This window comes from Helianthus annuus, chromosome 14 (assembly GCF_002127325.2).
Source record: "Helianthus annuus cultivar XRQ/B chromosome 14, HanXRQr2.0-SUNRISE, whole genome shotgun sequence".
NCBI classification, from domain to species: domain Eukaryota; kingdom Viridiplantae; phylum Streptophyta; class Magnoliopsida; order Asterales; family Asteraceae; genus Helianthus; species Helianthus annuus.
The window spans coordinates 13,678,216-13,690,779 of NC_035446.2; the positions used below are offsets into that span (position 1 = coordinate 13,678,216).

A 12,564-nucleotide genomic window follows, 5' to 3' on the forward strand; every position below is an offset into this window, starting at 1 on the left:
TTAAATTTTATAAAGACTTGTCTGATGCTTCTATATGTTACAAATTAAAAAACCTTTACTTGCTTCTAATTTCAATTAATTACATTTATTCCGTACTGTTTCTTTTTGTTTAACCACTCATTTGGCATGTCTTGAAAGTTTAATATCTGTGTTAAATACTAATTACTTAAATGTTATAAATCGTTGTATATTGCTAATGATGTTACAAATTTATTCAAAAATTATATGTAAAACAATTTTATTTTAATTAATTAATCATTTAACATGATTTTAATTAATTTTGTATCCCATTCTTGCTTTAATCTTTAAAATTAATCTACATCTACATATAGTATATAGTTCTTATTATTATAACATAGTATTATGAATCTTTAGTACTACATATATAATACATAGATTACACTCTGATTATCATTTGGTCAGCTTGAATCTTATGTTTCCCAACTTTCATTCTAATTTTTTTATATAACATTTTTCAAAACTAACAATTATTATAAACATTATAATTATAGAAAGTCAACTCGATCTTAGTATATAACAAATTCAAAATTTAGTCTTTATTTTCGAATAGTTTAATCTTAGTTTACAGTTTGTATATTATAATTTTGGAAACTTATTATTCATATAAAGATACACAAAAATATTTTAAATATTTTATTAAAGGTTGTCAATTTTATTAATAGGTTTCCAATATAAGATTTTACTTAAATTACTTAAATAATTTTAAATAACATTTAAATTCTTAATGTAAACCCGGATTAATATTCTTAATATATACAGTTTCCAATTTTACAAATTTGAATTTATGTTAATTGTTAGTATGTAATTATAAATTATATCGTTTCCTTACTTATGCCATGATATAAAGACTATTATTTTTAGTAGAAATAATGAAAATATATTTCTTAAAATTAGGAGTTTATGAATTTTATATAAATTGATCATTTTGTTAACGAACGGTAAGCAAACAAGTAGTACTTGTCCAACAGTCGATTGGTTATTACATATCATGGAAAACGTTGATCGGATCACATTGCTAAACGATATTGATGTTCTTACCACAAACTACACTATCAAGGTTAAAATTGTTAGTTTGTGGAGGAAGAAAATGAGGGATAATGAAAGGGAGACATATCGGATAGATATGATACTGATGGATGAAAAGGTAAGCTAATGAAATTTTTGTTTGTTTTTTATTTTTATTTGATGTTGTTAGACTTTTAACATATCCTTTTCATGTTATTCTTTATGTATACATAGGGTAGCAAAATTCAAGCTTCTTGCATGCACAAGCTATTTTCAAAATTTGAGAGGCATCTTAATGTTGATGAATGCCTTATCATTAAACGGCCATCTCTTGCTGCTAACACAGCATCTTTCAAGATTGTTCCTAACAACCAGAAGCTAACTTTTTATTATCATACCTTTGTCGAAAAGTGCAATGTATGGGACGGTCCGCAATACGTTTTCAATTTTGTTGAGTTTAATGATGTTCTTTCAATGAAAATAAAAGAGGGTACGACAGTAGGTATGTTGTTTTTTTTATATTTCCAATCTTTATATACGATAATATTTGTTTACTTTATATATAGATTTTTTTTTGTATATGATGTTATCTCATTATTTGATTTTTTTGTAGATTTCATTGGCTATGTTGGTGTTTGTTATAACATTGAGGATACTAACAAGAAGGATGGTAGCAAAGGGAAACGTCTTAATCTTAAGCTTCAAGATCTTGAGTAATATACGAAACAACTATGACTTTTATTTGTTTATTTTCCATTTTATGCATTTAAATATTCAAAATGTTTTTAAACTTAGTATCTTCTTATATTATATTGTAGAGATGTTCAGATTGATTTAACTCTTTGGGACGATCACGCTAAGGACATGTATTCTTACATGATTAGTGAAAAGCGTGAAGCACATGTTGTCGTTGTTGTCCATTTCGGTGCAGTTAAATCATACAAAGGTATTTAATTCATATTGCATATTTATTAACAATTCATTTAAATAGAATTGTTACCTTTTTTTTGTATTTCTTATATTATCTTTATCTAACAATAGGCAAATGGGGATTATCCAATAACTTTGATGGTTCAAGAGTTTTCATTAACGACAACTTTGATGACATGCTATTGTTCAAGCAAAAGTAAATTTTCTTATTTTAACAATATTTTAAAAATTTTATCAATTTTTTCGTATGTTTTATGTATTAATATTTTTTTATTGAACATTTTTATTTATTCAAAATATATTATAGGTTTCTTGCTAAACTTTCTGCTTCAAGTGAGTCAAGTAGCCATGCTGGGTCATATATGATGTGTTCTGTCGAAGATGAATTTTTAAAGAATGATGTTTTTTCACCACTTGCTTACCTTCCATCAATCTTAGAGGTTTTCCTAAACATTTATTCTTTTATATTTTATATTTTAAAAAAAAATTGAACCTGCATTTTTTGACTACCTTTGTAATAATAAACAGCCAAAGAAAGTTGTTGTTGTTGGAACTATTGTGGCAATCGTTTCTGATAAGATGTGGTATTATGATGGTTGTAACTATTGCAAGTCAAAAGTTGAGAAAAAGTTTGAAACCTATGATAAAGATGATGGAACAAGTGATGTTAGAGATACGCAGTTGTATCAATGTTCTAACAAGGATTGTAATGGAAAAGAGGTTTTCCCGATGTCCAGGTATACCGTTTGTTAGTAATACTTTATGTTATTTTTCGTTCCACAACAACGACGTAGTTCGTCTATATGATCTATTATCATGTATTTGTTCATTATTTAAAAATCGTTTATAAGGTTCAAAATACCGGTTCGCGTTCAAGATTCAACTGGAACTGTGACGCTTACATTATTTGACCATGAGGCGATGAAGTTTGTTCGGAAAACTGCAAAGGAGCTTATTCAAATTCAGGACGAGGTTATGTTTAGTTATACTTTACATTTATTAAAATCACATGTTTTTATATTTATTGTAATGACACATTATATTTTTTTTAATATAGTTATTGCAAACTAATGATTTCCCAAGAGAATATCCCGTTGAATTTGAAGAGTTGCTTAATCAAAAGTGTGCTTTTGTGATTAAAGTAACTGACTTTAATATTGCAAATGGTGTCGAGAATTATGGAATATCAGTTGTTACAACTGATGATGACATCTTGGATAAGCTCAACAAAAAATTTAAAATAGATCAAGTAAGTGATTTTTTGTAATATATATATATATATTACCACTTTCGATAACCTTTTAATCTAAGTTGAAGTTTTTGTTGTTTGCTTTTCATGTTTTTACAGATTGATGCTTATGAAACTTTTGGTATGAGTCAGTCTGAGTTCCAAACTTCTGGTGCTGAAGGTTTGAAGGTATATATTAAAAAATTAAGATATATATAACTTTAATACTTGCCTTAATTATAATTTGTTTATTTTTTGTAAGGATGCCGATTCTTACACTGGGGATAACACCACACCTATTTCAAAGGATTATGCGGTTGACTTGAAACAATCATCCTCTGACATGAAGCGTAACCTTGATGATGTTTATTTGAATGAAGTTGGATTGGTGTCCTCAGCAAGTAAGCCTCGCATGTGTGTTGAGAAGGAAGCTTAAAGGAGATATAGGAGAGGTTGATTTGAATAATAAGAACTATTTTTTTGGTATTTCAATATTTGAATGTTGGTTTATTCGTAACATTTGTTCATGTTTCAAGACAATTTAACTTTTTCCTATATATTGTTACCTTTTAAGTTATCCTACAATATTTTTGGTTGAGAGTTATGTTTGGTTTTATTGTTTATTGTATGATGTTATGCTGTATGATTATTTTATGATACTACTTTGATTACTGATTTTACATTTGTAATCTAATAATATGCCATAATGTAAATATTGGTAAAATGTAAAACTTTTACGGTATTAGTTCTCATCTATCTATAGATCTATAGATATATATCGATTTACTATTTACTAATAATTTTAGTATTAACAATTCACTTACAACTCCAAAAATAATTTTAAGAAATATGCTAATCATGTCAATTTATATTATTCAGTTACGTTTATAAACATCTTCTTTTTAAAGTTTCTAACTTTAGCAAATCTATTTTTATAAAATGACGCAGTTTCTTAAAATATCGAAACTTATAAATATAGATTTCTTTTATATTTATGATCATTAATTTTGTTAAAATTCATTTTGGTAATGTATAATTTGAATTCCATAAATAACTTTTAGCTTAGGTCTATAAATTCATATACTTTTCATACTTGTGAAACATCATCATGGTTTTCTGAGTTTGCATTCTTAGCTTCCTTATGCTTTTGAATAACTTTTTTCATTATTATTTACATTTCCAGTAATTTTTGTATGTAGTTTGTTATAAATCTTTTAATTCTTTCGTTTGGTTTTCATTCTAAAGGTATTTTTGTTTTTTTGTGTAGTTCTTTCTATTGTTTTAAAAATGCATAATAGGTTTGAACAACTTAAGTTGTATTATTCAGAACGTCCACATATTGACCTTGAAAATAAATGTAAGTTTTTTGTTCCTGTTTATGGTCAAAAGTTATAATATTCTTCAATTTATTTTTTTCAAAAGTGTATATGTTCTAAATTATTCATTTCGTTTATTTTTTTTTATTTTGGTGTATTGTTTTTCTCATTATAGCTGAGCAAGCTAAATGTAGGCGTTCGTTAAGAAAGCTATATATTGATAATAAGAGATCAAATGCAGCTGCTTTTCCGGAATATGTTGTCAGAGGTAATATTTATATAACTTATATTTTTTTATTATTGTTAATGTTTGATTTTACATATGTCATATATTTAAATTCTTAATTTTTTTTATTACTTTTAGCTTTAGAGGCTAAACACAGGCGCAAGTTAAGAAAATTATACCTTGATCGTAAGAGATCAAATGTTACAAAGAAATTAATTTCTAGAGGTGGTACTTCAACATTGTCATCATCAACACCAATCCGGTTAAATAACAAAGAGAATTTTACTCCCAATATTTCAAACATCACCTTTCCTACCGAATCTTCAACTGCTTTTGGGACAAGTAAGTTTACATTTATGTTTCGTAATGTTATGTATATTAATCATTACTAATTTTGTTCCTCAACTTCACTTCGATTATATTACATTTTTTATAATTACTGTTTATATTTTATTAGGTAATCATTTAAATTCGTCCTTTAATGTAAGATCATCCGTTATTACACAATCAACTTTCAAGAAGAAAGGAAATGTACTACACGATCAGTTTTCAACACCCATCCGTACACCACTTGCAAACCTATCAAACACAATGCCAGGTTTGTAATACAAAATCAAATAATCATTACTTGCTGAAGTTTCATATTTTTAATTGTTTTTACTACATATAATGTTTGAACAAATTATATGCAAAATACTTATTTGTAATTAATTCCCTAATGTAGCATATTCATCTGGAGCTTTTTCAAATCATAATAGAAAGACAAATGTTATTCATGACTCTTCTACCTCAACACGACGAATTACGAGGTCAAACAAAGAAAACATAACACCAACTTCGTGTGTTACAAACATACGTTCTCAAGTTCAAATTGAACCGCAGTTTTCTAATGCTATGTCTTCTTTGAATCGTATATCCTCTGGTAAATTTCATATTTATATTATTACATACATTTTTAATTATTTAATTTAAAAACTTTACGAAAAAATTATTTTGTTTTTTCAGACAATATTGCAAGCTCATCAACGTTACCATTGAATGATTGCTTTTCTCTTCATCCTAGAATATCCAATAAACGTAACACAACATTTTTGTCATCTGAATTAAGCTCGATAAAAAAGATGTCTTCTGGAAAGCGTAGACTTATTCATAAACCAATTGAAATACAACCCATACCAATGGCTGCTCTTGACTCTGATGATGAAAATCACGTTAACGAGGTTGTGTTAGACGCCACAAAAGGCGTTTCTAAAGGTAACTGATTAATGTTATTCATTGTTGTTTCATATTATTTTTTTTCGTACTGTATTATTTATTTTATGTTAAATCTTCAGATTACGTTGACCATGGTGACCAAACTCTTACGTGTGGTTTATGCTTTGCAAACTTATGGCCAACCGAAGGTGGAAAGGGTCGCATTACACTTCAAAAGCAAACATATAGCTTATGTTGTGGATATGGTAAAGTTGATTTGCCTGAATATAAAGATTCTGATCCATCTTATCAGATGCTGTTTCGCGGTTTAGATCAGGAAAGCAAATATTTCTTAAAGAACATAAGACGTTACAATTCTATGTTTTCCTTTACTTCGATGGGAGGAAAAGTTGATACTAAAATAAACAAAGGTAATGCTCCATTTGTTTATAGAATCAGTGGCCAGAATGCACATAGTATGGGTAGTCTTCTTCCTAAGCATGGAGCCCAGCCAAAATTTTCACAGCTTTATATCTATGATACTGAGAATGAGCTTACTAATAGGGAGTTGTTATTTAGGTATTTGTTTCCTTTTTTTACTTATCATTATGTTAATGTTAACTTACAAATTATACTTATATGTTTTCCATTTCATAGTTTGAAACTATTATTTAATACTGTTTATTTTCTTACAGTGATTCTTCAAGCAAAGCTTCGATTAGGGCAAAGGAACTTGATGTGAAGTTTATAAAGTATATTACGAACATGTTAGATTCTACGAATATGTTGGTTAAAACTTACAGGATGGTACGAGACCATCTCCATGACAATCCTAATGTTACTCTTAAACTTCGTATAATCTCACAGAGGGATAGAGACGGTAGGACTTACAATTTACCTACGTGTTCTGAAGTTGCTGCTTTGATAGTTGATGAACCTGATCTCCAGATTGAAAGCCGTGATATTATTGTTGAAATGCGTTCTGGAGAACTAAAGCGTATTAGCGAGTTACATCCTTCTTATCTTGCTCTACAGTATCCAATTCTTTTTCCGTATGGAGACGATGGATATAGGATTAACATTCCTCATAGAGAATTTGGTCCTAATTCAAAGAAGACAAGACCAACTTGTACTATGAGGGAGTTCTTTGCTTATAGAATTCAGGATAGGCATAACAAGTTTTCTCTAATTCTTAATGCAAGAAGGTTGTTTCAGCAGTTTTTAGTCGATGCCTACACAATGATTGAGAGTGAGAGGCTAAACTACATACGTTTTCAGCAAATCAAACTTCGATCTGATTCGCTAAACAGTCTTAAAAATGTTCAAGACGTTGGTCAGAGTGATTTGAGTCATACGGGACAACCTGTTATATTACCTTCATCTTTTACGGGTGGTTCTCGATACATGATGCAAAATTACTTAGATGCTATGGCGTTATGTCGGAAGTATGGTTATCCTGATTTCTTTATCACAATCACATGTAATCCGAAATGGCCTGAGATTGTAAGATTTCTAGGTGACTCTTCAATTAAGCCTGAAGACAGACCTGACATACTTTGTCGATTGTTTAAGATGAAACTTGATGAATTGATAAAAGATATGAAGCAAAAAAAAAATTTTGGCAATATTAATGCAGGTATGTCAATACATCAGCTACTTTCAATTTATACAATTATTTGGTCTTTCCATACATTATATTTTAGTTTTATACTTATCTTTAAAATTTTTTTTGTTTTGTAGTTGTTTATACCGTTGAGTTTCAAAAACGTGGTTTGCCACATGCGCATATTTGCTTATTTATGAAAGCTGATCATAAGCTTCCTACGGTTGAACACATCGATCCCTTTATATCAGCTGAAATTCCTGATAAGAATGAGGATCCTGAATTGTATTCTCTTGTGAGTGACTTTATGATTCATGGTCCTTGTGGATATGCGAACATGAAATGTCCATGCATGGTTGGCAACCGTTGTTCAAAGAATTTTCCGAAGAGGTTTTTGGATTCCACTTCCATTGATTCTGATGGTTTTCCAGTTTATAGGAGAAGAGATTCTGGTCACACAGTTGTCAAGAAGGGCGTTACTTTAGACAATAGGAGTGTAGTTCCGTACAACAAAAACCTACTCAAAAGATATCAGGCACATATTAACGTGGAATGGTGCAATCAGGCTGGCTCAATAAAGTATTTGTTTAAATACATTAATAAAGGACCTGATCGAGCCACTGTTGCTGTTTTTGATTCAGACAGAGGCCCCGATGAGGAAATTCCAAAAGATGAAATTAAAGAGTACTACGAAGCTAGATATGTTTCCGCATGTGAAGCCAGCTGGAGAATATTTGGCAATGATGTTCATTATCGGTATCCATCTGTTATGAGGTTACCATTTCATCTTCCAGGACAACAAAATGTTGTTTTTAGTTGTGACGATGATATTGAGGATGTCCTAAACAAACCTCAAGTAAATTCCTCTATTTTCTTGGAATGGATGAAGATGAACAATTCTAAGCCTGAAGCAAGACAACTTACTTATGTTGAGTTTCCCACAAAATATGTGTGGAAGTTAAAAGATCGTTGCTGGCAGCAACGCCAAAATTATGTTGTTATTGGAAGAATTTATTCTGCGTCTCCATCTCTTGGTGAGGCTTATTACCTACGAATTCTTCTTACTAAGGTTAAAGGCCCACGATCATTTGAAGAAATAAGAACATATGATGGTGTTGTTTATCCTACATTTCGGGATGCGTGTTATGCACGTGGCCTGTTAGATGATGACAATGAATATATCGAGTGTATTAAAGAATCCAGTTTCACAGGAAACGGTCATTATCTTCGTTCTTTGTTTGCAACACTTCTATTGTCTAATACGCTATCTAGACCTGAAGTTGTTTGGGAGAAAACGTGGGAGCTATTGTCCGAGGACATTTTATACAATATGCGGAAGGATTCTGGCATGAGCGGTATCTTTCTTATCCTTTTGTTATATTTTGTGATGTTAAATTTTCAAGTATTTCTATATATTTAGTAATTTTTCTTGTCATTGTAGATTTCGTTGTTTCTGAGGAACGTTTAAAGAATATTACGTTGTCGAAAATCGAAAAATTCCTTCTTCGTAATGGATCCAGCTTGCACAGGTTTTCACCAATGCCTTATCCTGATGATGACTATCTGATGTCGGAGAGCAACCGTTTGATAAATGAGGAGCTTTCTTTTGACATTGATGAAGTTACGGCTGAGTTCAATAATCTTCACAGCTGTCTAAACGGCGATCAAAGAGCCGTGTATAATGAAATTATGGATGCTGTTCGGATTGGTAAGGGTGGTGTGTTTTTTGTGTACGGTTATGGTGGTACGGGCAAGACTTTTCTGTGGAAAACTTTAGGTGCTTCTATTAGATGCAATGGACAGATTGTTATTAATGTTGCTTCAAGTGGTATTGCATCTTTGTTGTTATCACGCGGTCGTACCGCTCACTCGCGATTTCATATTCCAATTAATCTCAATGAAGATTCGGTATGCCATATAAAGCCTAATACTGAAATCGCGAATCTTTTATATGAAGCAAAGTTGATTATTTGGGACGAGGCACCGATGATACACAAACATGCTTTCGAGGCTCTTGATCGTACATTGAAGGATGTTTTGAGTGTTTTTGATTCACAAAATTCAGAACTTCCATTTGGTGGGAAAACTATTGTATTTGGTGGTGACTTTAGACAAATCCTACCAGTTGTACAAAATGGAAGCAGGCAAGATATCGTAAACGCCTCATTATGTTCATCCCACATCTGGTCCACTTGCAAGGTGTTGAAATTGACAATCAACATGCGTTTGTCGGTTGGATCAAGTAGCTCAAACGTTATGGAGATAAACGAATTTGGTAAATGGCTTCTTGACATCGGCGAAGGTAATGTTGGTGATTCTATCGACGGTGATGGAACGATTGAAATACCTGCTCATCTCTTAATAACTGATGAGAATGATCCAATTCAAGGTTTGATTGACTTTGTATATCCTTCAGTTCTTCATCGTTATAAAGAGCGTGACTACTTTTCTGAGAGAGCTATACTCGCTCCTAAGAATGAAGTTGTTCATGATATAAATGACCGTTTGCTTGATTTGTTTCCCGGTGAAGAAGTAGAGTATCTTAGCTCTGATAGTTTATGTCCGACTGAGCAAATCAACGATCCGTTACATCAAGATTTGTATAATCCAGATGTGTTAAATAGTGTAAAAGTATCAGGGTTACCAAATCATAGATTGGTATTAAAATTGGGTGTTCCGGTTATGCTTTTGAGGAATATTGATCAGCAAAACGGTTTGTGTAATGGTACGCGTCTTCAAATCACACGTCTTGGTAAACGTGTTATTGAAGCAGAGATATTATCAGGAAGTAATGTTGGATCAAGAACTTTCATCCCAAGAATCAGCATGATACCATCTGACAAGAAAATACCGTTCAAATTTCAAAAAAGGCAATTTCCAATAACCGTATGTTTTGCGATGACTATTAACAAAAGTCAAGGACAATCTCTATCTAGAGTTGGTATATACCTCAGAGACCCCGTGTTCTCACATGGTCAGCTTTATGTTGCGTTGTCCAGGGTTAAGACTAAGGATGGCGTTAAGGTTTTAATATTCGACAAAAATGGGAGGCCAACAAATAAAACTGCAAACGTTGTTTACAAAGAAATATTTGGGAAATTGTAGTTTAAAATTTGTATTAAGACGTGTAATATGGCAAGATGTTCTGTTTTTTTGTATGGTTTTATTGTATGTTGGGTGTTTTCAATTCCATGTCCTCATGTTACTTATTTAAAGACTATGTAATTTGTTTTAATTTTTTGTATGGTATTTCATTGTTATATCAATAGAAGATGTTATTACTATGTATTAAATATAACATATAAACAAAAACTACAACATGTAGATATTTATAGACATTCCTACATAATAAAAGTCCAAAGTACATGATTATCTTAACTATTAAACATATTAACCTACTAGAAAACCACTTATAACACTACATAACTTACATTAATTATAAAAACGTTTCCCAAAATTACTATATATTATGTTTATACCCTGTTTCATAATTTCAAACATCACCTTTAGCCGATAACGCCGGCAAAGAAGAAAACACAAATATCTTCAAAGTACTGGAACTTGCAATGATCACCTTCTTGTATGTTGTTATCTTTTAGCCATTTCGCCCAGCCTTTCACCACATATTTTATACTGTTTTTATTTGTTTCTGCCCTAACATCATGTTTCGTCTCCACATTTTGCCTGTTTGCTATTCTAACTTTCAAGGTTTCGTCAATTCCTGTTATCCTTGCTACTTCCACTGGTATCCGCTATAATTTACAAGACATAATAATAATTTCCATTTTGATGGTCTTTAAAAAAATAGAAAAGTTAACCAATATATGTAAACATATTTGATGGTAATTAACATAGTTGTGTTGTTTGAACTTACAAATCGTTTCGTGTATGGCACAATAAATGTCAGCGGACCAATATCATCATCATCAAAATCCTCCGAGTCGTCCGAAGAATCTTCAGAATCCGATACGACGATAACATCGTTTTCAACTCCAGCCATTCTATGAGAGATATAAAACTTTAATCCGTTTAAAATACAATATCAGAGTATAACAAATAATGCAGCATACATTTATTACTTTTAATCAGTGACATGCATACGTTAAGTACGTAAATGTGTTTTGATGATTCATGTATATTGTATTACACTTACTTTAGTTTCAGTTGTAATTCATGATAAAAAAACAAAATTACATAGAAATAAACAAAATTATCTTAAACGTCTTTGTTCTTACATCTTTTATTATCCAAAATTACAAATAAACAATGACTCATTTTTTAATATGCAGAAATATACCTATTGTAATTCATGATAAAAAAATACATAAATTTATTAAAATCTAATGTCATAATCCGATGAAGACAAAATAATCTAAATCGTAATTTAGTTATGCAACAACCAAATACATTTAATTATCCAAATCAAACTATAAACCAATAAAATCCATTTTTTTAAAAAATTTCCAACAGAAAATTTAAACAATATATCATTATATAACCAAAAAAGTAAACTTCCATATAAAATCCAATACATATAAAAATTTTAAATCGACATCACAAACTAATATAGATTTTTCTTAACAAATAAAGACACTCCGATTACTTATGTACTTACTCATTAATCGCTATTAAAAACATCATATGTGTTATTTTGAAGAAATAAGGCAATTTCTTGTAGAGATTAACAACATAACAGTTTGTTTATAAGATGAAGGAGATGAAATTGGAAATTTACCTTTACTAATTTCTTGAAACTCCTTTTGGGTTATTCTTGATCAATGTGAAGATAAAAGAAGGATCTTGAGCAATGTGAAGATAAAAGAAGGATATGATGCAGTAGTTTTGTAGGTAAATGTAGTGTAATGATGAATTTCTTTATAGATATTATAAATGACATAATTTATGTATTATTAAATTCAGTTATTTTGCATTTCACATTTATCTTTTTTAAACTGAATTTACGATTACTTTAGCATTGTATGTTACCATGTATTATCAATTTTCCATTTATGATTATTTAATATAAAGTAAATTAACTTAA

General features: G+C 30.3%; 1 protein-coding gene across 1 annotated transcript; it reads left to right on the top strand.

Annotated features, from left to right (window-relative positions):
* The first annotated feature begins 1,009 nt into the window (after positions 1-1,009).
* Positions 1,010-10,628, top strand: LOC110905302. Its single transcript, XM_022151140.2, has 20 exons — positions 1,010-1,165; positions 1,261-1,528; positions 1,640-1,739; positions 1,845-1,972; positions 2,068-2,152; positions 2,264-2,396; positions 2,485-2,693; positions 2,808-2,928; positions 3,014-3,205; positions 3,305-3,373; positions 3,447-3,585; positions 4,452-4,541; positions 4,676-4,768; positions 4,865-5,068; positions 5,184-5,324; positions 5,732-5,980; positions 6,061-6,499; positions 6,616-7,556; positions 7,661-8,878; positions 8,965-10,628. The coding sequence occupies exons 1-20, from the start codon at positions 1,010-1,012 to the stop codon at positions 10,626-10,628; spliced, it is 6,639 nt and encodes a 2,212-aa protein (XP_022006832.2).
* Positions 10,629-12,564: the final 1,936 nt, after the last annotated feature.

What these genes read in the sequence shown, in the direction of transcription:
- LOC110905302 (XM_022151140.2), top strand. Translation starts at nt 1,010, where the DNA reads ATGGAAAACGTTGATCGGATCACATTGCTAAACGATATTGATGTTCTT. An exon ending in TATTGACCTTGAAAATAAAT is followed by an intron (nt 4,542 to 4,675) that starts GTAAGTTTTTTG and finishes TTCTCATTATAG; the next exon opens with CTGAGCAAGCTAAATGTAGG. An exon ending in AATAGGGAGTTGTTATTTAG is followed by an intron (nt 6,500 to 6,615) that starts GTATTTGTTTCC and finishes ATTTTCTTACAG; the next exon opens with TGATTCTTCAAGCAAAGCTT.